The 27,133-nt window shown below is 35.6% G+C and overlaps 1 protein-coding gene across 6 annotated transcripts in view; it reads left to right on the top strand.

The window, feature by feature from the left end:
- Window positions 1–25,151, top strand: part of RSRC1 (arginine and serine rich coiled-coil 1) — a 447,819-nt gene extending 422,668 nt beyond the window's left edge. For 3 of the 6 annotated variants that reach the window (XM_027959008.2, XM_060405403.1, XM_060405407.1), the window contains 3 exons: window positions 13,867–13,973; window positions 23,693–23,845; window positions 24,490–25,151. In XM_027959008.2, the coding sequence (XP_027814809.2) occupies window positions 13,867–13,973; window positions 23,693–23,845; window positions 24,490–24,582 (353 nt within the window). In that variant the 3' untranslated portion in view covers window positions 24,583–25,151. Of the gene's footprint in view, window positions 1–13,866; window positions 13,974–23,677; window positions 23,846–24,489 lie in introns of all 6 variants that reach the window. The other 3 variants (XM_027959006.2, XM_060405396.1, XM_060405397.1) reach the window with 1 other exon arrangement.
- The last annotated feature ends 1,982 nt before the right edge of the window (window positions 25,152–27,133 follow it).

Here is a 27,133-nt window from a genome sequence, read left to right as displayed (position 1 = left end):
CTTAACTCACGCTATACATAAGAAGTAGCTTGAAATATATTATAGACCTAAATATAAAAACTAAAACTATAAAACTTCTAGAAGAAAAAATAGGGTCTTTTTCAAATCTTTGTAGTCTTGAAGTAGGCACATATTTCTTTGATAGACACAAATAGCACAAACTATTTTTTATTGATAAATTGAATTTTTTATTAAGTTTCTACTCTTTGAAAGATTCCATTAAGAACAAAAAAACAATTCGTAGAATGATAGAAAATATTGGCATGTTGACAAAAGATGTACAAAGAACTCTTAAAACTCAAATAATAAGACAATTAAATAATGAGCAAGAGGTTTGAACACTAACTTTAAAAAAGAAGTGAATGGTCAGTAAGTACTAAAAATACTCAGTGTTATTAGCCATCAGAGAAATCCAAACCCACCATATAATCTAGCCTTTCCAATATTACATATTTACCCAAGAAAAGTGAAAACATGTCCACACAAAAACTTGTGCATAATTATTTTGGCAGCTTTATTCTCAAAAGCCAGAAACTGGAAACAACCCAAATTATATCAACAGGTGAATGGATAAACGAATTGTGGACATATTCATATAATAGAATTCTATATTGTTATATATGAGTTATATATATATATATATTGTTGTATATGAGTTATATATTCATGTAATAAAGTTCTGTCAGTAATTTAAAAAAAGAAAAGGGAGATACCCAGCAACCTGGAGCTATCACAAAAATATGGAGAGTGAAAGACCTCAGACATGAAAAAGTATAGCAGTTTATATGAAATTCTAGAAAATGGAGACTAATCCTTTTTGGCAGAAAGCAGATCTGTGATTGTCTGGGGTCAAGGTATAGAAATTGACCACAGTGAGAGGCATAAGGAAATGTTGGCGGTGATCAAAGTATTCTATAGTTTTATTTGGGTATTGTTTACACAGGTGGTTTACATTTATCAAAACTCATTGAATGGTATACTTACAGTGAGTATAATCATTATACATAATATGTAAATTATATTTCAGTGAAGCTCAATTTGAAGTGTTTAGTAGTTTCTTTAAAACTATTGATTTTGTTGCTGTACTTCCTTAATATTAGAGCAAAATACTCTGCTTTTAAGAAAGAGAAATTAAGGTCTTCTACCATCCACTACTATTCTCCCTACCTCATCTCTGTTTAAAAGATCAAATTGTATATATATTTGATAAGAATATGAAATACGTGTAAGCAGTCATAGCTATTCATCATTTAAGGCATGTAAGGTTATCAGAGATTCAAGGGCTAAGTAGACACTTGGTGCAATGGGAAACATACAAAATGTGAAGTTCAAAGACTTCGTTTCATATCCCCACTCTGCTTCTTACAGTATCTCTTAAACTTTGAGTGTCACAAACCCGATTTGAAAAACGGGGATATTATATATTACCAAAAATTATGTCTGTTTCAGTGACAAATGAAATAATAGATGCAAAGCTATTTTGTAAATACCACAAATCCTTGTACCTATCCACTGTACCTTCAGCTCATAATTACTTGCAAATAGAAATTATAAACAAAAATTCGATTTTTCCCATGAGCTCTGAGAGAGCAAAAACAAATGTCATTTCAACCAGAAATCTCTGGCACCAGACTAGCATCTGGCAGATAGAGGCATTAAATAGATGTTGGCTGAATTAATTTCAATTCCTGTTTCTGAACCCCAGCATTTTTATCAATATGTTTAGGGAAATTAGAGTAGGTAGAGCCATGGCTTATGAGTCCAAACAGAAAATGCTTTTAAGAAAATGTATTAGAACTCATAAATTTTATCTTGACAACTGTGATATTCAAATATGTTAGGTACCTGTTTGCTTCTGACATCATAAAGGAATGGATCACAAAAGACTTGAATTTAGGCTGGCCTCTTATCCTGGCATAGCAAGTCCCCTGGTTCACAGCATTAAGTCCTTAAAGAATATACTTCATTCATTGCTTCTAAACCATGTATGTGAAGTGAAGTGAAGTCGCTCAGTTGTGTCCGACTCTTTGTGACCCCATGGACTGTAGCCTACTACGCTCCTCCATCCATGGGATTTTCCAGGCAAGAGTACTGGAGTGGGTTGCCATTTCCTTCTCCAGAGGATCTTCCTGACCCAGGGATCGAACCCTGGTCGTCCACACTGTAGGCAGACGCTTTACCCTCTGAGCCACCAGGGAAGGACAACCATGTATAACTTTCTATTAAAGATTAAATCTAATAAAGAACTAGCTATGAGAGGAAACATAAGATGAAGTCAAGCTGATCATCACCTTCTTTATTCTTAAGAAGTTAGTAGTTCAAATGCCTTTTTTTTTTTTTTTTTTTTTTTTTGGTAGAGGGCTCCTGAATATACTCTCTACCACAATCCTGTGGTGTTAGGAGTACGTGGCAGCTGTACAACTCCAAAGGGTTCTGACACCAATACCAGTATAGCTGACGTTTTTCCATTAAGTTTATTTCATTAATCTGAATGCCACATATGCACCCTTCTCTAGCTAGTGGGAGGCCAGAACGTAAGAACTTGCAAACAAAGACAAAAACCATTACTGGGGTGATATGAAGAAGAGAGTTGCAGATTTTTTTTTCATTTCCTCTGCACCTTGGAGTGAGCATAACCATTGCTTTGTGGGGGGATGGGGGGGGAGTACTATAAGGATGGTACATCTTTTCATTTTCTCTGGGTTGGAGAACTGAGTGGATACTCTGTCTCTGGATTTAATATTTATTGATGGAAAATTTGTCTTCTCCTTTTACTGTCATTCTGTAATAAACTGATGCATTAACTTTGCAAAATTTAAGACTATGGAGTTATTATATGCACTTACAAACACTTTTGGGTAAATGGTTCTTTTGACCTTCTATTACTCTTCATTTTCATCTTATTGACTTTCCAGTTTTAACATGTTTTGTTTAATAAGAATTTAAACATAAAATGATAACCTTAGATAAAGAACCAAGGGATTTTAGTACTTCATAGCTATTCTTTCTGTTTTTAGTAGTTTTTGACCTTTGTAAGTGTATATAATAGTCACTATTAATGTTCTTATTTTCTCAAATTTGTTATAAAAATTATACCTTTACTGCAAATGATATATTACATTTTAATCATGGGAAACTGTAGCAATATCTATATTGAACCCCAAATATAATATGAATATATGTGATCTTACTTTATATTAACATCTGTATTTTTTGTGTATGTGGGGGGATATGTGTTTATTTACTTTAGGTGCATTTTACTACATTTATATGTTCACAGAGATTTTATATAGAGGCATTAAAAAAGTAAACAGGTATAGTCAGTCATGGGTGTTTATTTTATATGTGTGTGTGTATATATATATATATAGGTTATTGGGGATGCAAAGGATATAAAAGATAGAAGAATCTAGTAATTGCCTTTAAGATCAGAGCACAAAGCATTAGTTTGGATTTTACAAGGCCAGCCAGCAACAAAAGAGCAGTAATTTATGAGCTCAGCGTAAAAGAATAGCATAATTGCATTAAAAATTAATGCTAATGAACACTAAAATGGGGAAGGTGGTTATGATGAAAGTTTGTATTCATCTTCTCTGGTTTGAATGATGGCTAGTGGCTTGATTAATGGCTTAATTTCTATCAATTAGCGGGGAAAAATCTCCTGCGAGACAAGGGTAAATTGAGCATTGAATTACATATCTTGCTTTTGTGTGCTAAGAAAAAAGAGCTGCGTATCTCTGATATTAGCCACAGTGACAAATGTGGTGTGCCCTGCGATGTCTGCATTAGCTCTCCTGACAGGCGAGTTGTGTGTGGTTATGGGGTGTTTGGAGATGGCTGGCAGACAGCATTCACTGCGAGTGCCTCAGAAACACAACTCTTCCATCTACAGAATTTTAATTAGAGTCAATGAGAATTCTGAAATTTAAATGGACAACAAATAACAATTTCAGAGTCTATATTCTCCCCTGTTAATCCAGTATACTTCAAATTATATTCCTTTCTTCTATCCAATAGCTTTAGCTTTGTTGGAATTATTACTTTTATTAAAGTGAATTTAACTACCCATGTTTATTACATTTGAGATAAGCATAAGGTAGTAGTCTATTAATATTTTGTTTAGTCAAATTCTCAGAAACCATTCTAGTTTTTTGTAGCAACAGTTACTGCACGATAAATAACGGCTCTCAAGTAGTAATTTACATGAAAAAATGATAGGTTTTCTAAGAATTTTGTTTCTTTTATTCATTAATAAAGATTACCAGAATGTGACATATATAATTCTTTAAAAATTTATTTGAGTAAGAAAGTTTCCAAAAATATACATCTGTAATCTAGCTCAAGATAATGCCAGAAGACCAAGACAATATTTATGGTGTCTCTTCTGCTAATAAAGCTATGTTGTATTTTACTGAAGGAATAAGCATTAAAATGCAGAATAAGAACAATACTAGGGACATTTACTATACTAGTAAATGGTTAAGAAGGTGGGAAAAAGAGTATGTTGCCTGGCAGGAGGGAATAAAGACTTTATTTGACTAGTAAATAATGACTGGATCACAGTTCAGGGATTGGATCCCACTTCTACCACCAACCAGCTGTGTGACCTTGGCCAAGCTACTTAGCCTCAGTTTCTGATCTATACAATGGAAATACTAACACTACTGTCTTTGATGGCCATGATCATTAAATGAGGTGATCCATGTGAATCTGCTTAGCACCGAATGCCATAAATGTAAGCTTCTGTCACTGCCACGATGACTGCTCCTGCTACCAGAACAGCTCAGCTCACCTTTTTAACAACCATTTTAGTGAAAAATTAGCCTCTGTGACCTTCCTCACTGGAAAGGCATTCCAGATATTGATGATCAAAACAAGGGTCTGTAGACTTACAAACACTACACTAACTGTTTTAAAACATGAATTCTACCAGAGGACTACTCTTATAGGGAATGTGTGTTACTAGACATCCATTAGGATTCCATATGGCCAGAAATTGAGAGGTGTATACACTCACTTTTTAGCTAACTTCTATGTCTTTAGTACGATTACTAGATCAGTGCTCTAGACCTAGCTCTCAGCTATTCAGTGCTTTTATTGCTTCCTGAGCCCTGTGCCTCCTTTTGTAGCACTCTGTTTTCCTCGATATTACATTGTCTATTTGCGTGTGTATTAATCATCTCTCCCATTAAAACATAAGTTCCACGAGGGAAGAAACTCTTGTCTCTAAACCCTGGTATGCAGAACACTTGCCTGAATGTGCTCAACTATTTGGAAGTAGGAAAGGAGAGAGAAAGAGAGGGAAGAAAGGAGAGAAGCAATGTCTCAGCCATCCTATGATGTTTCAGCTAGTTTCCCTATGTCACAGAGGAGAAAACAGACCATCACAGCCCACTTGCCCAAAGGTCACAAAGCTAGTAAGTAGCAGAAACAGGGTTTAATCCAGATAGTCTGGACTCAGAGCCATAACTAACCACTTAGAGACATTTAATTTCTTAAGTTACAAATTTCTTATAATTTGACATTGCTCCCCCATGATTTTTTTTTTAATAGTTACTTTATGTGCATGCTAAGTCACTTCAGTCCTATCCGACTCTTGTGACCCTGTGGCCTGTAGCCCACCAGCCTCCTCTGTCAATGGGATTCTCCAGGAAGAATTCTAGAGTGGGTTGCCATTTCCTCCTCCAGGGGATCTTCCCGACCCAGGGACAGAACCCACGTCTCTTACATCTCCTGCATTGGCAGGTGGGTTCTTCACCACTGGCACCACCTGGGAAGCATGTCTTTTAATTTTTAAGTTTCAGCAAGTATTTATTGACTGCTTACTAAATCATAGAGCACACCATGCTAACTGCTGAAGTTGACACAAAAAGGTATGTCCCTATAGCTGGGAGAAATGAACCCTTTGCTTATGAACAGATTAATATCAGTGCAAGGTAACATATGCCGAGAACCAAATGAATTATGGAAGACGTCCTTTACTCACAGATGCCAAGGGAAAGTGATAGGGAGGATTCAGAAAAAGTTAAGAGCATTCTAGGTGAGAAGAACTAAATGAGGTAGAATTTGTGTAGATTTTCAGTAAGGATTTTGTTTTTCATAAAACCTAGTCTGATTCTCAGTTCACTTGTACTTACTAAAATGTTTATCAGAAATTCTTCACTGGTTCAGTCACATTAAAAATATTCCTGTTACTTAATTTGATATGGATAGCAGTTTGTTGTAAGTCTGTCTTGGACCCCGTCCAAGGGGGTTTGTTACTAGAGATAATCCAGGAGCCTCATTGGCAGGTATAAGTTGGTACTGTACCATAAGCTTCCAGAAGACTGGTAGACAAGCCACATTCTACTTAAGAAGCTTTCTCATCTTTCACGTTATTTATGGATATCAGGTAGTGTTAGTGTTGGATGGATTTCTATATATATTTTGTATGCTTTGTGAAAGAAACTTACTTAAAATACACTGTTTTGGAGGGAAGCCAGTGGCTGTTTAATTAAAATTTTTGTTCATGAGACGTTGCTTTAACTTTAGAATTCCAAGTAAGCTTTATGGGATGTTTTATTTGTTTATGAATTTTATTGACTAGCCATCTTCATTTGTTTATTGAATAACCAGTTTGTTACTGTTTGCTTTTTTTCCTTCTTTTAAAACACTTGAAAATGCTTTACATTTCAAGGACTTTGTTTTGTTTTCAGTGTCTGTATTGTACCATAAAAGGGATTTTTCAGATATTTCCCTTCTTGACTAAAATTTTAGTCCATTTAAAATGAAAATAAGATATTATCTTGTATTATTTATGTATTTATAGCAGTATATTAGTATATAATTTTTTTCCCCTTTGGGAGAGAAAAGCAGCATAACTAACTCAGCAACTATGAAGCCAACCAACCCAAATTCTTTGTAAAATAAAATGCATTTTAACTTTGGGGAAATTCATAAATTATTAATATTCAAAAGGAGTCAAGGTACCTTTCATGAAACTCATGTTGTCCCCGAGCACATGATTACATCTTGGGAAATAGTGCCATCTGCTGTTTTCAGCCCTGCCATTGCTGCCAGTTTAGAGATGGGCTTGTTTGTAATCTGCAAATAGTTTACAGATTTACATTTTGTCTTTTCAAATAAAAAATTTTTATTGGACCTTGTCATCATTATTTACCAATCTTAAATTTGTGTACCATTTGATAATATTTTCAAAGAAAATTCTGTGTGTCATGTGAAATTATTAAATACAACTTTAAGTAGCAGGTGAGCCTAATTTTTATAAGATCAGTAGTAACAAAATATTTGATTTTAATTTTCATCTTAAGAGGAATAAAATAATATTCCATTCAGCAAGTGAGTTAATACCTGACTTTTTTAGTCTCTAGTGACTTAATTTTGACTCCATTATTTTTTCTTACTATGAAATATGAAATATTCTACAGACTTCTTGTAAGCAACCTATGAAAGTCATTTTGTTTACCAGTAATGTATTTATCAAAAAGCATCAAGTGCAAACATAAATGTTTACCTCATGTTTATCAGGTTAATATTTTAAAACATCCTATAATTTTTATTCTCCCAGTAACTTTGTCACTTGTCTTCATTTTTACCTAATGGCTGGTAAATGCAGGATACTTTGTATGCTAGGCACTCATGCCAAGCATATAAACAATAATCAGTTTTAATCCACATTTTTCCCAGTCTTAAAATTGGTATAGAAATTTTAAATGACAAATTGGCATGTAAAACTTAAGAGCTTGAATTTAAAAACAATTTACTATATATTACTGATGTGTTTTATTCTGCTTCCCAAAATGACTGGGTTATACCTAAGACATACATTTGTGGGCATTGATCTTAGAATTTTGAGTATGAAGCAATTTAAAACATGTTTTATGCTTGTTTTTAGACAGCATGGAGCTGAGCTATTTATAAGGCTGGAAATGTAAATATCCTATGAATCTTTCAAATTTTAGTTTATATATCACTCTCTTACTCTTTAATTTAAATATCACACTCTTTAAATATCGCCAGTAAAATGGTTCCCCGCATTGAAAGGTAAAAGCTATGTTGGTTTATTTTCATATTGTAAGTCAGGCAGACAGGCTTTCCCCTATCTGTCCTGTCACTTTGTTAGTCCTCATCTTTAAAGAAACACAAAGATAATGTTCTGTTTTTCTTCTAATCTTCTTTCCATCCTTTATAATTTCTCCAGTGCTATTTTGTTAAACATACTGGCTCTTTGGCTAGCTTCTATGATAACACTTTTATTTGTGTTAGGAGCTGGTTGTATGCCCATATTTAAAGCTACAAACACTGGAAGCCTTACATCAAGTACTGTTTGTGAGCTCACCTCTGACATCTAATACTAATGATGTGCTTTGTAAATCCAAATGAGAGAATATGTTAGAGAAAAAAATCCGAAGGGTCAAACAGTTGATACTTAGGAGACATCATCCTGAAGTCAGAGATAGTGTTTTTGGTTGGAAACTAATGATTATGAAATAATTGTGAGAGTAGTTAAGACCCACACAAACAAATGTGTTTTCATATTAAAAATTAAAGTTGAATCACCTGGAATGGTATTTTTATGATTTTTCTGTGCTATATTAACGCTATTATACACGTAAATAGTAAAACACTATTCTCTGGTACAGGATGTGTTAATATTAATAAGTTAGCTGGGCAAAGAATCTTCTCGTTTTGCATGCTCAATTTGTACATTGCATAATTAAAGTCCACAGGAGCTTTTATTCTAAAGCATGTGGAACTATTTGGTCTTCCATGACACTCTGACAGTGTTTGCTTTTATGTTGAAAAATATATTCTTCCAAAGATGGAAGTGTTGTCTCTGAAGCTATTTCCACACATTCCATGCAGGATTTCTCACATGAGAGAAGACTGGTTAGAGCTGTCAGGGACACATCTTCAGAAGCACTGTCTTTCTCTTAAATAAACTGGAACTTGCATAAGACTATATACTTATAATTTGTGATTGGCCAAAAATTGAACCAAAGATTTTTCATAAAATGTTAATTTTTATTTTTTTAGCATATTAAACCAGATTTACTTTTATTCTCTTTATGTATCATTTAACCTTTGCAGCTTAGTATGTAGGAGTTGCTTTGATGCAAGTAGCTCTGCCTTGTTAAACCAGTTGTTACAGTTGTTTTTTAAGTAAATTCAATTATTCATAAAGGCTAAAATCCCAGCATTTTTAGATACCTTGGCTGAGTGTTCAGTAGTTCCTAATTCAACTGTGTATTCATTTCAGCTTAGACTAACCATAAGAGTGTGATCCATAAAGTTGCATTTTTTCCTGCCCATCTGGCATGTGAAAAAAATGCAAAAACATGAAATGACACATGACTGTGGCTGTTTATTAAAGCACTAATTATAAAGGCAAACAACTGGGAACAACGCAAATGGCCATCACTAGGTATTGGTAGGAAAAAAAAACTATTATGCAACCGTATAATAAGTTGCTGTATATCTGTAACATAGAATGAGCAAGTCTCTATACTAAAAGACATAGTGCTAAGTTAGAGAAGTAATACACATAGAAATTATAGCATTCTAATTTTGTGTAAGAAAGAAGAGAATATGTATGTTCATATTTTCAAAAATAAGCAATGGAAGGATAAAGATCAAAACCTAATAAAAAATGATTGCCTGTGGATTAGGGGAAGAACTAGGGGAGTGGGGGAAGAAAGGAAACCTAGACTTTTCTGAATGATGTTTTAATTTTGACTTTAGAAGAATGTTTTATGCAATCAAAAACAAATATTAATTATGAAAACAACAGAGCAAAAGATTTTAAAACTTTTTTAAAAGCTGAAACAAATGAACCTGTTATATATCACGTTGGTAGCATAATCACATGGAAAATTATTTCTCCAAGTGACTTTATAGTGTTTTGACAGCTCATCAGTGGAACAAATCCTGAAAGCAAAAAGAACCATGAATTTTAAATTGCATAACTCATCTTAATAGTAGTGTTTATCTTATTATTTTGAAACTAATACAAAGGCAACTCAGAAAGAACAAGTAAGTACTTTTGATCATATCTTTAAAGCCTAAGTAATATTCTTAGAATAAGAGGAATAATATACAAATATAAAAGACACAACAGAAGTATTACAGTCTTGAATTCAGTTGGTAATATCAGCACAAACTTATTTTTGTTTTTTCTCTTCTAAAAATACATATTTCCTATCCCACCCACTGAAAAATATGAGAAGCAATGACAATCCAAAAACAATGGGAACCTCTACTGCTCAGGTTATTATCTTTAAATAAATGTCATTTCCCACTAAAAGGAATCCAAGCTTTTTGGGGAAATGGCTGATTGCAAGTCTAAGATAGGAACTGTACAGGATGAACCTGGGACCTCTTCAGTTCAGTCACTCAGTCATGTCCGACTCTTTACAACCCCATGGACTGCAGCATGCCAGGCCTCCCTGTCCATCACCAACTCTCAAGAGTTTACTCAAACTCATGTCCATTGAGACAGTGAAGCCATCCAACCATCTCATTCTCTGTCATGTCCTCCTTCCACCTTCAATCTTTCCCAGCATCAGGGTCTTTTCAAATGAATCAATTCTTCGCATCAGGTGGCCAGAGTATTGGAGTTTCAGCTTTAGCATCAGTCCTTCCAGTGAATATTCAGGATTAATTTCCTTTAAGATGGACTGGTTTGATCTCCTTGCAGTCTGAGGGACTCTCAGGAGTCTTCTCCAACACCACAGTTCAAAAGCATCAATTCTTCGGCGCTCAGCTTTCTTTATATCCAACTCTCACATCCATACATGACCACTGGAAAAACCATAGCCTTGACTAGATGGACCTTTGTTGGCAAAGTAATGTCTCTGCTTTTTAATATGCTGTCTAGGTTGGTCATAACTTTCCTTCCAAGGAGTAAGAGTCTGTTAATTTCATGGCTGCAGTCACCATCTGCAGTGATTTTGGAGCCCCCCAAAATAAAGTCTGTCACTGTTTTTTTCCCCATCTATTTGCCATGAAGTGATGGGACCAGATGCCATGATCTTAATTTTCTGAATGTTGAACTTTAAGCCAACATTTTCACTCTCCTCTTTCACTTTATCAAAAGACTCTTTAGTTCTTCATTTTCTGCCATAAGGATGGTGTCATCTGCACATCTGAGGTTACTGGTATTTCTCCTGGGAATCTTGATTCCAGCTTGTGCTTCCTCTAGCCTAGTATCTCTCATGATGTACTCTGCATAGAAGTTAAATAAGCAGGGAGACAATATACAGCCGTGGTGTACTCCTTTCTCTATTTGGAGCCAATCTGTTGTTTCATGTCCAGTTCTAACTGTTGCTTCCTGAACTGCATACAGATTTCTCAAGAGGCAGGTCAGGTGGTCTGGTATTCCCTTCTCTTTCAGAATTTTCCACAGTTTATTGTGATCCACACAGTCAAAGGCTTTGACATAGAAAGTAGAAATAGAGCCGAAATAAAGCAGAAATAGATGTTTTTCTGGAACTCTCTTGCTTTTTCCATGATCCAGCAGATGTTGGCAATTTGATCTCTGGTTCCTCTGCCTTTTCTAAAACCAGCTTGAACATCAGGAAGTTCACGATTCACGTACTGTTGAAGCCTGGCTTGGAGAATTTTGAGCATTACTTTACTAGCATGTGAGATGAGTACAACTGTGCAGTAGTTTGAGCATTCTTTGGCATTGCCTTTCTTTGGAATTGGAATGAAAACTGACCTTTTCAGTCCTGTGGCCACTGCGGAGTTTTCCAAATTTGCTGGCATGTTGAGTGCAACACTTTCACAGCATCATCTTTCAGGATTTGAAATAGCTCAAATGGAATTCCATCACCTCCAGTAGCTTTGTTCATAGTGATGCTTCCCAAGGCCCACTTGACTTCACACTCCAGGATTTCTGGCTCTAATTGAGTGATTATACCACCATGATTATATGGGACCTCTTGCCAGTCTTAACAAAAGAGGTCATATCAGAAGAGTGCTCCCACTCTCCCACTCTTCATATCCAAGAGGCTCCCACTTGGCAAAGGTAGAATCAAAATGTGAAGATGATGCCCATGGACTGAAATGCATTAAATATATAACTATTCATGAGCTCATAATGGTCACCTTTGGACCAGAATTGATCAATAAAGGGAAAGAATTAAACACTCTGCTTTTTCCTGTACAGACTATATTTCAGTCATAAAATAGTCAATGAGGGAAGTTCTTTAGATCAGAGTTAATAAATACGGTACAAATAATAGAATTAGAAAAAAATCACCATTTTTCAGTGCCTAATAAAATAATGGATCTAAGCAACAATCATTAATGTCTGCTAAAACCATTAAGTGAAAGTTTAGTGGAGAACTTAATAATAGGGTAGGACTGACATCATCTTGAACACACTGATCAACCTTAACATCGTTAAAAGTGGAAGAAGCACACCCTAATCTGATGTATTTGGAATTACACAGCACTACCTGTGATGTATGCTTGACGAAAAGAAACTGAACCTGATACTTAAGCCTGACTAGACCTAACTGCTGGTTTACAGAAAATATGAAGTCCAGAAGAACATCTTAAATGACACCATGATAATAATATCAGCAAAATCCAGAATATAGAAAATTTTAGAGGCTAAATGATCCATTTTCTCCAATAAATAAATGACAATGAAAGGAAGGCTTGGTGGACTGTGATTAAAAGGAATTTAAGATACTTGTTGACTAAGTGTAATATGTGGACTTTGTTTAGATCCTATTTCAGACGAACCAACCGTAAAAAAAAAAAAAAAAAAAAAAAAAAAAAACACTTTTCTTGGGCAATCAGTAAAAATTTTACATGGACTATACAGGATGATATTAAGGAATTATTCCTAATAATGTTGGACTTAAAGATAGTATTGTAGTTATGTTGCTAGTGTTTTTCCTTAAGCCCTTATCTGAGATGCCTACTAAAATACTTACGGGTAACATGGCAAGAACTGACTCATTGGAAAAGACCCTGATGTTGGGAAAGATTGAGGGTAAGAGGAGAAGTGGGGTTCAGAGGATGAGATGGTTGGATGGCATCACCAACTCAGTGAACATGAGTTTCAGCAAACTCCAGGAAATAGTGAAGGACAGGGAAGCCTGGCATGCTGGAGGAGCCTGGCAGGCTACAGTTCATGGGGTCACAAGAGTTGGACATGACGTAACAACTAAACCATCAAAATATCAATGCCTACTTCAATTTTGGGGGGGAGTGGACCTGAAGTACTTAAAATTAAATCCCACACATTATGCCACTGGAGAAGGAAATGGCAACCATCTCCAATATTCTTGCCTGGAGAATCCCAGGGACGAAGGGGCCTGGTGGACTGCCGTCTATGGGATCACACAGAGTTGGACACGACTGAAGCAACTTAGCAGCAGCAGCAGCATAATGCCATGTTGTTGTTGTTCAGTCACTCAGTCATGTCTGACTTTACGACCCCATGGAAGGGAAACCCACTGATAGATTAAATAATAAGAAAATTAATATATAATTAATATAAATATAATTATATATCATTATACCAGAGGCTTCCCTGGTAGCTCAGTCAGTAAGGAATCTGCCTGCAATGCAGGAGACCCGGGTTCAATCCCTGTGTCAGGAAGATCCCTTGGAGAAGGAATGTTCTATTTGTGGATCTCTAGGGGTAAAATGTTTCTGTTACAACTTAACCATAACATCTTTTTTTGTTTGTTTGTTTGTTTTTTGTGGGTTTTTTTTACATCTTTTTTTTTTAATCCAGTTAAATTTTGTAAGTCATAATATTACTTCATAGAAGGAACATTGTTTAGGTATAGTGCTGTTAATAAGCTTACACATCAAAATACATGGACATTATATGCTCTCTTTTAGACCAAACCACCCTGGTAGAACAAGTAAAAAGAGTCAAAGAAATTGAAGCCATTGAAAGTGATTCTTTTGTTCAGCAAACATTCAGATCAAGTAAAGAAATCAAAAAGGTAAGTTTTCATCCAGGCCTTATGAATAAGCCTTTACATTCCAACTAAAGAGATGCTTTATTAATGGATTTTACTTAAATATAAGTTCTTCTAGTTAGATGAAGTAGGGCAAAAGAGTGTCAGCGTGTTATTGAGAGAAAAAATGAATCAGTGAGAATCAGTTTGTTTAAACTGTTAAAAAAAAAACCTGTAAAAATGTTTCTGATGGTATTTTTATTTTAAAATCCACCAAGAAGACAAAGTAAAATGTCAACATGACAGTTCTATAGCAGTAATGTGCATTTTGTGAACATACACCATTTTCTTTTCAAATGCATACATCTGCTTTTTGAATTGACATTGCTAGAGAAAAGTTAGAAAAGAACTTTAACAATAAAATTATTGCCCACATAGTAACGTATATCTGTCTACACTCTTTGTCTATATATGGGTATCACTTACTCAGCTCTAATAAAAGGAGCTTTCGTTGGCATTTTATTTCTGTTGAATATTGGATTTATTATTTCAATCATTATCAGGGTTATTTTTTGGAATTTGTATTCCTTTAGGAAGAAAACGCTGTCTACTGTGAAATACATGTATTCTTTAATATCAAACATATAATGAAGATGTGGTATAGTTACTTTTATTCAAAAATATTCTGCATCTGTAGATATATTAATGACTGTGTGTATGGCATTCTACTGATGAATGTATTGGGTTGGCCAAAAAGTTCATTCAGATTCTTTTGTAAGATGGTACGGGAAAACCCAAATGAACTTTTTGGCCAACGCAATATCATAGTTCATTCATTTTGTTTCCTCAGATAAGTAGATATTTAAACAGTTGTAAGTTTGGAGGTATTATATATATGTTTGTGAATATCCATTATTATCACCAGAGGATAAATTTTTCAAGATGGAGTTATTTGTTAAAGGTTAATATTGTTTATTTTCGTACCTATTCCCAAAGTCATTCTCCTAAAATACTGTATCAGTTCAAATTCCACCCCAAAGTACAGGGAGAAGTGTGCCTCTCACACCCTGGTTAACACCTAACTTTTTTTTAAATCAGACTTTTTCATGTTTACTGACCTAATAGGTAAAAATTGACCTTCTGTTGTTCTGTTAGCATTTCTTTTATTGTTAGTGAGATGGGTGGCTTTTCAGTTACTATATATATTTTAAAATGATTCATTCTGGAGACATGAATTGAGCATGTGCAAGATGCCGGGATGCACTAGACAACCTTGGTTAGTCCATGCCCCTGCCCTGTTATTTTGCTGATTTCGTTTGAACATTTTGTAGTTTGCCACCACAATCTCTGAAGAAAAAGGAGCTGTGAAATGCACATTCATAAATATAGCTGCCCATTTTATTTAATATCTTACTTGTACATGTTATGGGGTCATTCACTTGTCCTAGTAGAATTGTAATTTATTTTGAAGTTGACTTCAGTAGTATTTGTTTTCTAGAGTTCACCTTGACTTCCCAGTTCTCACTGGACACACTTAAGATAAACTAGCATTTTCTTTCTGTGGAACTATTTATTACTCTATGGTTAATATACTAAGTTTTCTTCTAAATAACTTTTTCCCATATGGTATTAATTATTAATATAATAAATTTATTTGCAGTTCTGTTCCTCTTTTCCAAGATAATAGCAGTTCTTCCAGTAACTAGTAAAATTGACAGTGATTGAGGAAATTGATCCAAACCCTGTTTAATATAGTGGAAAGAGCATGAACTTCGGACTCAAGATCTGACTTTGAACTTAACTTTTACACTTCCTACCATAATTTATGATCTAGAGCAAACCTCAACCTCTTTCTAAGCCTCTGTTTCCAAATTCATAACATTAAGCTAATAATATCTACTTTTTAGAGTAATTGAGGATTAAATATAATGATTATCAAATATCTAACATGTTTATTAATCCATTGAATGTTTATTTCTAAATTATAGACTAGCATCTAAATTATTTGATATCTAAGTATGTTCTACACACTAAGTATGTATAGTGTATACAAAACTTGAAAAGTTCTACTGCAGGTATTCAATCTGTCTGAAGTATAAACCTTACTTCATTTATGTTCTTCTGATATTGCCCTCAGTCTCCTTGCTCACAAATCAGAGAGCTTACTGATAAACACAGAAATTCTTTAGAATTTCTTAAAAGACTTCTGAAATGTATAAATGTAATAATATCTATATATTTTAATTTCAGGATTTATAATTTTTCTACCTTGTTATATTCCCAAGAAAAGTTTTAAAATATTATTTCCTTTGGTTATTAATCTTAAGATAACTGATTAAAGCCAAGAGAAAAACTGTTCTTCCCAAATTTATAACAAACCCTTTGTGTAGTTAAATGGGCTTCCTATGAAAGCAATATAAAGGAATTTCACCTACCTCTCTCATCAAAGGGACCACCATTATTAATTATTTTAATAATTAGCTTTTATTTGCTTTAGTTTTTAGTGCTGAGTTGGAATTTACTCAGTTTCAATATGGCTTTTCTTATACTTCAATTCAGATGCCACAGTTAAGCATTAAGAGGACAAGGATGGAACCCCTAGGGGGTCTCTTCATTTTGTAAGCAACCTTAAGAAATCTGTGTGAGGGCAACCCACCTTCTGTCTCAACTATCTCTTAAAAAAATTTCCCCTTAACAATAATTCATAGAAAGATATAAAATTAGAACAGGCTAGCTCTTGGCTGGATAAGAATGACAGAGAAGCAGTTCAGTTCAGTTCAGTTCAGTTCAGTCGCTCAGTCTTTGCGACCCCATGAATTGCAACGTGCCAGGCCTCCCTGTCCATCACCATCTCCCGGAGTTCACTCAAACCCACGTCCATCGAGTCGGTGATGCCATCCAGCCATCTCATCCTCTGTCATCCCCTTTTCCTCCTGCCCTCAATCCCTCCCAGCATCAGAGTCTTTTCCAGTGAGTCAAGTCTTCGCATGAGGTGGCCAAAGTACTGCAGAAGCAGCCTCAAAATATTAATCCAGCACTGCGAGTTGAGCCACTTAGAAATATGTTTAGTTTAAATATTTTACCAATAATTTTATTTATTTCCTCTAAAATTCAAACCAGATTACAATAAATCTTGCATTTAGCAATTAGGAAGCAGTGGTCAAAAACATGAGAGGGAGGGTCAGACGTGGAGCCACATTCTGATTCTGCCATTTGCTGACTGTATCCTTCAGCTGTGTAATAGTTTCATTACACCTTGACTCTCTTCTCTTGAAGTAAGCCAGAAAGAAAAACACCAATACAGTATACTAACACATATATATGGAATTTAGAAAGATGGCAATGACGACCCTGTATGCAAGACAGGGAAAAAGACACAGATGTGTTTAACGGACTTTTGGACTCAGAGGGAGAGGGAGAGGGTGGGATGATTTGGGAGAATGGCATTCTAACATGTATACTATCATGTAAGAATTGAATCGCCAGTCTATGTCTGACGCAGGATACAACATGCTTGGGGCTGGTGCATGGGGATGACCCACAGAGATGTTATGGGGAGGGAGGTGGGAGAGGGGTTCATGTTTGGGAACACCTGTAAGAATTAAAGATTTTAAAATTAAAAAAAGAAAAAACTAAAAAGAAAAAATAAATAAATAAAATAAAATGGGGATAATACCTGTAGCAGAGGTTTTTATAGGATGAACAAGATATTTACATAAAACAGTTAACCACATGCCTGGCATATATAAATATTCAAGAAATGAAAGCTATTGCCACACCTCGTCTTCCTGCTGCTAATCCACCTTCTCCTCTCACTGAAGACCAAGTGCTGGATGTGTGTGCGACTTCCTTCAGAGCGATTTTAGACACAAAAATTTCCATTTTAGTTCTGCCAGAGATTGTTTTATGTAATTTTTTATGTTCTCTATACCTGAAATTCTCCTTACTTGAGGCTTGGTGATCTACTGTATTACCAAGCAAAGAGTTTTAAAATTACTTTACACAGTAACTTACTGGTTTCATGTATAGACATCAGCTTGAAACCAGTTTGTTTCGACACAGCCATTTGGAAATGTTAAAGCACTAAGCAAATGGCATAAAACAATGTTGTATCCCAGCCACTTTTTCATATATATTTAAATAACTTAACTAAAATAATAATTACCATTATAATGGCTACCATTATACTAGACATTTAATTTTTATAATTTAACTAGTATCATAGTAACATTTATAACTGAGGTTCAATAAATTTTATAATGCATGGTTAAATCTAATAAATGATTGAAAGCAGCATCTAAACCAAATTTGTCTAACACCAGAACCCATTTTTTTTCCTACTGATTAAATGTCTCTCATAATTGTAACTCAATGCATATTCCCTGTTAAGTTATAAAAAAAGCATGCTTTGAAGTGACCCTAAAAGGGGAATATGCTAAAAAGCCTCAGAAGATGGCATTTACCTTGGTAAACATACAGTAAGGCTAATAAAATATTAGCTATCCAACCCTGGACTTGTATTAGTTGTCACATATCAAAATCATCAGAAGAGCAGAGATGGGCCAGCAAAGCATAAATTCGCACTGGACTGTAATATAAAACAGTAGGCCAATTTATTAGTTTTTGAAAGTGATATCCCTTCCATTTGCTAAAATGTCTGTGTCTGCAATATGAGGTATAGATTCAGGATGTCCAAGAAGATGAATTATTTATCAGGAGATGACTTAGCAAAGGAAGGTAAATTATCTAGAGGACCATTTCATCCAGGTCATGGGGAGATCTTATGGGCTATCCTTTTCTTGAAAATTAAATTATGACCCAAGTTTCAACGTCCTTCTCTCCTGGACAATTCTACACATGTTGGTATAAAATTTGTATCTCTAAAGAAGGCTTTTGTATAACCTAATGACCCCTTCCATTGGTAGAGTCTTTAGCTGTATAAATTCCACTAATTCAACTAGGGAGATATTACCAGAAAAGTGGCTATCACCAGTGACATGCTAGATGGTGTATCTCCTGCAACACGTTGGTTTAACTAGTTTTAACTCTCTACCATCCTGTTCTCTAATGTGAGTAGACAGTCTGACAGTTCCTGATATATCATCAACTTGAGAAACCAAGATGCAACTTGTTTTCAGACTGCTCTCCCAGATAAGCTTATTATACGTTATTCAGCCCTAACGTTGTTGTATTTGGCCGATATCCACCAGTGTTCAGAAAGGGTACCTAACTAAGCAGCACGGTCATTTGTTCTTTTACTTATAAAGTACATATTAAAACAAATTGTTCCAAACTGAACCACCAGGTGGCAGTGCTACTTAAAGCCAGATGTTTGATCGTGGGCTGGCCGTATTAAGGGTTTTGTAAAAGTCAAATTTTCTCTAAAACAGCTTTCCTCACTTAAAGAAGCTATTAATCATTTTCCTCACGCATTTTTAAATTCAGTTCAGTTCAATCAGCCGTGTCCAACTCTTTGCGACCCCATGAATCGCAGCACGCCAGGCCTCCCTGTCCATCACCGTCTCCCAGAGTTCACTCAAACTCACGTCCATCAAGTCAGTGATGCCATCCAGCCATCTCATCTTCTGTCGTCCCTTTTCCTCCTGCCCCCAAGCCCTCCCAGCATCAGAGTCTTTTCCAATGAGTCAACTCTTCGCATCAAAAGGGCCCAAAGTACTGGAGTTTCAGCTTTAGCATCATTCCTTCCAAAAGAACACCCAGGGCTGATCTCCTTTAGAATGAACTGGTTGGATCTCCTCGCAATCCAAGGGACTCTCAAGAGTCTTCTTCAACACCACAGTTCAAAGGCATCAATCCTTCGGCGCTCAGCTTTCTTCACAGTCCAACTCTCATATCCATACATGACCCCTGGAAAACAATAGCCTCGACTAGACGGACCTTTGTTGGCAAAGTAATGTCTCTGCTTTTCAATATGCTGTCTAGGTTGGTCATAACTTTCCTTCCAAGGAGTAAGCGTCTTTTAATTTCATGGCTGCAGTCACCATCTGCAGTGATTTTGGAGCCCAGAAAAATAAAGTCTGACACTGTTTCTACTGTTTCCCCATCTATTTCCCATGAAGTGATGGGACCAAATGCCATATATTTGTTCTCTGAATGTTGAACTTTAAGCCAACTTTTTCACTCTCCTCTTTCACTTTCATCAAGAGGCTTTTTAGTTCCTCTTCACTTTCTGCCATAAGGGTGGTATCATCTGCATATCTGAGGTTATTGATATTTCTCCCAGCAATCTTGATTCCAGCTTGTGTTTCTTCCAGTCCAGTGTTTCTCATGATGTACTCTGCATATAAGTTAAATAAGCAGGGTGACAATATACAGCCTTGACGTACTCCTTTTCCTATTCGGAACCAGTCTGTTGTTTCATGTCCAGTTCTAACTGTTGCTTCCTGAACTGCGTATAGGTTTCTCAAGAGGCAGGTCAGGTGGTCTGGTATTCCCTTCTCTTTCAGAATTTTCCACAGTTTATTGTGAACCACACAGTCAAAGGCTTTGGCATAGTCAATAAAGCAGAAATAGATGTGTTTCTGGAACTCTCTTGCTTTTTCCATGATCCAGCGGATGTTGGCAATTTGATCTCTGGTTCCTCTGCCTTTTCTAAAACCAGCTTGAACATCTGGGAGTTCACGGTTCATGTATTGCTGAAGCCTGGCTTGGAGAATTTTCAGCATTACTTTACTAGCGTGTGAGATGAGTGCAATTGTGTGGTAGTTTGAGCATTCTTTGGCATTGCCTTTCTTTGGGATTGGAATGAAAACTGACCTTTTCCAGTCCTGTGGCCATTGCTGAGTTTTCCAAATTTGCTGGCATATTGAGTGGAGCACTTTCACAGCATCATCTTTCAGGATTTGAAATAGCTCCACTGGAATTCCATCACCTCCACTAGCTTTGTAGTGATGCTTCCTAAGGCCCACTTGACTTCACCATCCAGGATGTTTGGCTCTAGATGAGTGATCACACCATCATGATTATCTTGGTCATGAAGATCTTTTTTGTACAGTTCTTCTGTGTATTCTTGCCACCTAATATCTTCTGCTTCCGTTAGGTCCATACCATTTCTGCCCTTTATCGAGCCTATCCTTGCATGAAATGTTCCCTTGGTATCTCTGATTTTCTTGAAGAGATCTTTAGTCTTTCCCATCCTGTTGTTTTCCTCTATTTCTTTGCATTGATCTCTGAAGAAAGCTTTCTTATCTCTTCTTGCTATTCTTTGGAACTCTGCATTCAGATGCTTTTATCTTTCCTTTTCTCCTTTGCTTTTTGCTTCTCTTCTTTTCACAGCTATTTGTAAGGCCTCCCCAGACAGCCATTTTGCTTTTTTGCATTTCTTTTCCATGGGGATGGTCTTGATCCCTGTCTCCTGTACAATGTCACGAACCTCTGTCCATAGTTCATCAGGCACTCTATCTATCAGATCTAGTCCCTTAAATCTATTTCTCACTTGATTAGGATTTGATTTGATTTAGGTCATACCTCAATGGTCTAGTGTTTTCCCCCACTTTCTTCAATTTAAGTCTGAATTTGGCAATAAGGAGCTTATGATCTGAGCCACAGTCAGCTCCTGGTCTTGTTTTTGCTGACTGTATAGAGCTTCTCCATCTTTGGCTGCAAAGAATAGAATCAATCTGATTTCGGTGTTGACCATCTGGTGATATCCATGTGTAGAGTCTTCTCTTGTGTTGTTGGAAGAGGGTGTTTGCTAAGTTGTTATTTTTAAATTAACCATTATTAAATAATAAATTTTATGTTCTGATCCTAACCATTGAGAACTTTATGTTTTCTTTATATACCTTATATGTATAAAAGCTATTTTCGAATAAAACTGATGTACTGTGTAGGTAAAAACAAAATCAGATTACTTGATTTTTGTAATAGAATGTTATCTCTGCCACCTGAATATGTGCAGTCTGCATCTTTGGCAACTAGAATAACAACACTTCGCAATTTTTTAAGGTTGTTCAATATGGACAGCTAGTCTCCTAGCTGAGCCCTGTCATAGCCTGGCCTAGTTATACAGTATTATTACTACTGTTCTGAGTAGTACTAGTTACTTCAGTATTTTTGCCTGGAGAATTCCATGGACAGGGGAGCCTGGCAGTCTACAGCCCGTGGGATCACACAGTCAGACATGACTGAAATGATTTGGCACACATGTAATACTCTTTTCCCTGTGTGGCAACACATAATTTAAAAAAATTGTGTCTTGGACCTCACTGGGCTGGGATACTTCCCCACTTCCCTCTGGGTGGAACATGGGGTTTTACTGTTACATGTCTTCAGTTTTATAAAAAGTCAGTATAGTATCACTTAGGGCTATGAGTCTTCTATGACCAGTATTTTGGAGATGTAGTAATGTTTGAGGTGTGGGAAAAAAATATATTGGTTGCAAAATAAAAGAAGAAAACTTCCAAATCAAATTTACTGAATATTTCTTTAAACATCTCTATTGTAACTTGTTGCAATTTGTGTTTATATATATATATTTTGGTATTTTTTTGTTAGAGATCTGTCACCCCTTCAGCAAAATGTCATCTTCAGTTTGGACAGGGAACATGTCTTCTTATTCTCCCTGGTGTACCCAGTGCTAAGCAATTAGTAGTGCTTAGTAAGTACTGGTTAAATAGACGAATCTCCAATTCTGAGATAAATCATTCTAATAGCTAATTCATGCATATTTCATTTTCCCCAGTGACATCTGTTTTACACTTCATTCAGAGAAGTGGATGTTCAGAAGTAGGAAAGTCAACAAAACATGGAAATTGAAAAGCTATAGGTTTAGAACAGTGGGTGCAGAAAAAAAATAAGGCTAGTCAATCATCTAGAGTTTTTTAATTTTAACTTTTAATTCTAGCTTCTCATCTAGTTTATCTCATCATTCATTTCATATTATCCCTGCAGCCCTGCTGTGAATTAGGCACTTCCCTGACCTTCTCCTCCCTCAGGGAAGGAGATGTTAAAATTAACCTGAGTAGTACTATACTCTTGGTTCTTTCCAAGCAGGCACAATGATTTATTAGTCTTTTGTCCCTGGTACCAAGCACAGTACCTGGCCTATGGTATTTTGTACAGTGGAATAGGATTCAACCACAAACAGGAATGAAATACTGATATACATGTTAAATGAAAGAAGCCAGTCACACACACACACACACACACACAAAACACATATTGTATGATTCCTTTTATATAAAATGTACAGAATAGACAAATCCGTAAAGATGGAAAGTAAATGAGTGGTTGCCTAGGGATGTCAGTGTTGGGGAGAAATGGGGAGCAGTGACTGCTAATGGATATGTGTTTTTTTAGGAGGGTTATACAAATGTTCTAAAGTTGTTTGGAGTGATAGTTTCAGAACTCTGCTGATATAATAAAAGCAATATGAATTGTGATATGGAATTAAATTTCAGTAAGGCAGTTATTTAAGAAACAGTAATAAAAATCTTTAGATTTGCTTTTTACACCTAAAGAGACCAGCTCAATGGAGGTTTGTTGCTACTTGTTTTGATTAATAGAATTTACATCTGTGCAATGTATATACTTTTTCAATAGTATAGACTCATAAGTACAGATTTCTTAAGAAAAATATGTTGACTGTAAGAATAACATTTTCACAATTTTTTTGTATTTGTTTGCTTGTTTGAGGAATAGTCTGTTATTCAGTATCCTAGGGCCATGTTGCGGTTAGTATCATCTCAGAGGAAGCCAGTTGAGCAATTATTATTCAAAATCGAAAGTGCTTTATGTTTCAGTCAGTGGAAGCTAGTGAAGTGAAGCATGCAGCAGCCACACCAGGACCAGCATCAGTGGTGTCTGATCCACCGAGTACTGAGAAGGAAATAGACCCAAGCAGCATCCCTACTGCTATCAAGTACCAAGATGACAATTCTCTGGCTCATCCAAATGTAAGACCCTTAAGCCTTAAGAATGTCAGCTTAAGTCTAGTTCACTGAAGTTAATTCAGACTGCTGTTCTTTTGGGCTGGTGACAAAAATACCATTGAAGGAAATGGATTCATATGTTCGTATTTGCCAAAAATAAGACAGCTCACCCCCAGCCCTTAGAGCTGTTACTAGTATTTGAATCTGGTTTTGGGCCATCCTGTGTTACCTGATTTCTAGAAGATTCTTTATGTGGTTAAGAAAAACAGACAAAAAGAAGAGTTTTGTTTCGTTTTTTCATCTGGCACTGAAAGATCTAATTCTGGCTCTGTTCCTGTTGGCTTATTGACTGTGGGCATGTCATTAATGTCATATTGTGCTGTCTTCTATGAATTAGGGTCATACCACTCTGTCTCTCAGAAAGTCTGTAGGAAATAAACTTTACAACATGAAATGTAAAATTGCTAATAATTTTTATATTAGCCCTTTTACTCAAACTTTCCAAGGGTTATTCCAAATAGATGATCTTCAGTTAAGAAGTCATCAAGAGTTAAGTAGTATCTAAATCTTGTGCTAAAGAATGTATTCTATAAAGATGATTTGTAAGATCAAATCCAAGTTATTTGGCAAACAATGATATTTTTCTTCTTTTTTTTTTTTCATTTCAGTTATTTATTGAGAAAGCTGATGCTGAGGAAAAATGGTTCAAGAGATTAATTGCTCTCCGACAAGAAAGGCTAATGGGCAGTCCTGTGGCCTAAAGTAATATTCACATGGTTGAATTAACAGTAACATTGGAAATTTAGGTTTTTAAATCCTAGTATTAACTTTTTACTCTTAAAAATAATTTAGCTGATTATATAAAAAGGGTAATCTCATTTCATTCTTTTCTCATGTAGGCTCTACTAGTTGTTGATTTGAACTTAATCAAACATTGTGAATTTTGAAACTAGTATAAAGTTTAAGAATGCATGAAAATGTCATACTGTTAATAAAGCTAATCCTAAAAGTATTAGTATTAAAATAAATGGTATACAGTAGTGTTTCTGAGTACAATTTGAAAAATATCAAGTTGCTGTTTAAAGACAATTTTGATTGGTCATGAATATAAAAGAATCAAAATATATGCTGTGTGAGTGTCAGATTTCATCTTCCATGTATTTTAAAACCATTTGAAATGTTTTATTTCACCTTACTACAAAATTTTAAGCACAATAACAAGCACTGTAAACAATCTAAGCAGAATGAGCCATGCTAATCTTAGAGGAATAACACATTTAGTGAAAAACCTACTTGAAAATTAAATAAATTGATGGTTTGTTTGAATTGAGATCAGCTTTTAAGAGGTGCTTCTTTGGAACATGTTAGCAGTTCTCAGCTCCTTCTTTTGAAAAGTACACATTCACACTAGACCTAACCAGTTGACCAGATATTCATGATGGAGAATCATTTCTGACAAAACTGCTAAGAGCTCTCACTTCAGCCTTGCTTAACCAACTGCTGTATACTGCAGAAGAATCCAGCTAATTGTAATTTTGATAAGGCTATCTGTCATTGTAGAATGCCTTTCTCTGGTGGCTGAATGAAAATCAGCTATGCATTCCATACTGAACATGCCAGAGATAAAGGCTTTTAGGCCTGTCTTACAAACTAGTTTTCAACAGCTGATGTGAATATTTCCCTTTTCTATTCTGCTCAGTTTTGTATCTGTGAAGACTGTAGCTCAGAACAGAAGCTAAGCATGAAAAGTTCTTGGGCTCAGATTGATGCCATCTTTTTATATTTCTGAAACTGCTAAAATTGTAATCCCTGTTAAAAATGAAAACTCTAAGTAACTTAAAATCAATTGCAAAAGGATTGGAAACAGACTGATGAAAAAATACTTGCTTTCTATACAGACATGTTTCCATTTTCTCAATATACACTAGTGGATATTTTTCCTTAGTTGTAAGTAAAGTGCCCAGTATGAGCTCAGGTTTGTGTGATTTTTAACATATACAAATTTTTAGTGACTTTAAAGAGGGACCACAGTTACTGAATAATTTTTTATTTCATTATTACATAAATTAAATAGTAACAGAACTATCACCCTTTGGGGAAGTATGTTTTAGTGGTCTGGGCAAGAATACAGTTTGTCATTTGGGCCACTAATGATTCTACAGAGAAGGTGGACTAGGCATTTTTTCTCAGAATGCCTGATGTTCCTCATATATAAAATAGTGAAAATACTATGATCCACTTTAATTATACTTAATATCAGAGTTCCTCTTTGGCAAGTGGTCTGAATACAGAGCTTTGAACTGCAATAGATTTATATTTTAAAGCTAAATTTTTCATGAGATAGAGAATCAAGTTATTTTTTATTTGACTAAACTTTAGTCCCTGCAGGAACTCAATGACTATTCCCCTTCTTCCTGATTTCCAATGTGATTTATTTTAATGTATTATTAACTTTGTTTACCTGAATTCCTGTTGAAGACAACAGTGTTACCACATAAGTGAAATCAAATTTAATGAAAAAGACTTCATAGACCACTATCAGATATATCACCAAATTCAAGGTAGGCGATCCATGCAGGCCTTCTTTAATATCCTAATAATGAATCTATAAAACAGAACAATTCCTTTCATATCAGTTGATTACTGGCAACAATTTCGACTTACATAAGATCTCAAAGTACTTTTTGAAACGTTGACTTTATACAAAATGATGAGAACTGTATATACAAGTTTTCATTTCTGAACAAGTTTGTTCTCAGCGAAATGGAAGAAGAACATTTTTTCCTCTGGCCCTCCCTAGTTAGGAGGAAGCAAATACCCAAGGATATGAGAAGAGAGCACTTGGAGTCATTCACCTGCTTCTCTTCAGCATCCCAGCAGGTGAAATGAAGATACTGATAGCAGACCTGCCTACTTTGATTTTTCAGTAAAGTAACCCAAAAGAAAGCCCTTGATAGAAAAAGTGTGCTGTTTATTCCAAGGGAGCATTTTGTCATGGTGGCCCGTCTTAATGAGACATGGAGCAAATGGTTGCACGTGTAATCATTTGGGAAGCTGCACTCCAGCCTCAGTGCACTCCTCGTGTCTGCTTGAACTGCCCTGGCCAGTAGACCCAGCTTTGTCCCTGGATTTCCCGGATCTCCCTTCCTGCCAAGACCACAAGCAGCACCAAATGGTCTGCAGTTAGTAACCTACTGTCTGCTTACTCGAGGAATCTCAGGTCTTCTTCAGTCAGATTTACCCACTTACTCATTAACATTTTTCTAACTACCTAGTTTTTGCTGGACAGAGTAAGGGTGATTGGGTATACAT

Source organism: Ovis aries, chromosome 1, assembly GCF_016772045.2.
Source record: "Ovis aries strain OAR_USU_Benz2616 breed Rambouillet chromosome 1, ARS-UI_Ramb_v3.0, whole genome shotgun sequence".
Lineage (NCBI taxonomy): Eukaryota > Metazoa > Chordata > Mammalia > Artiodactyla > Bovidae > Ovis > Ovis aries.
The sequence above is the reverse complement of the archived record's forward strand: the minus strand, read 5'-3'. Positions and strand labels throughout refer to the sequence as shown.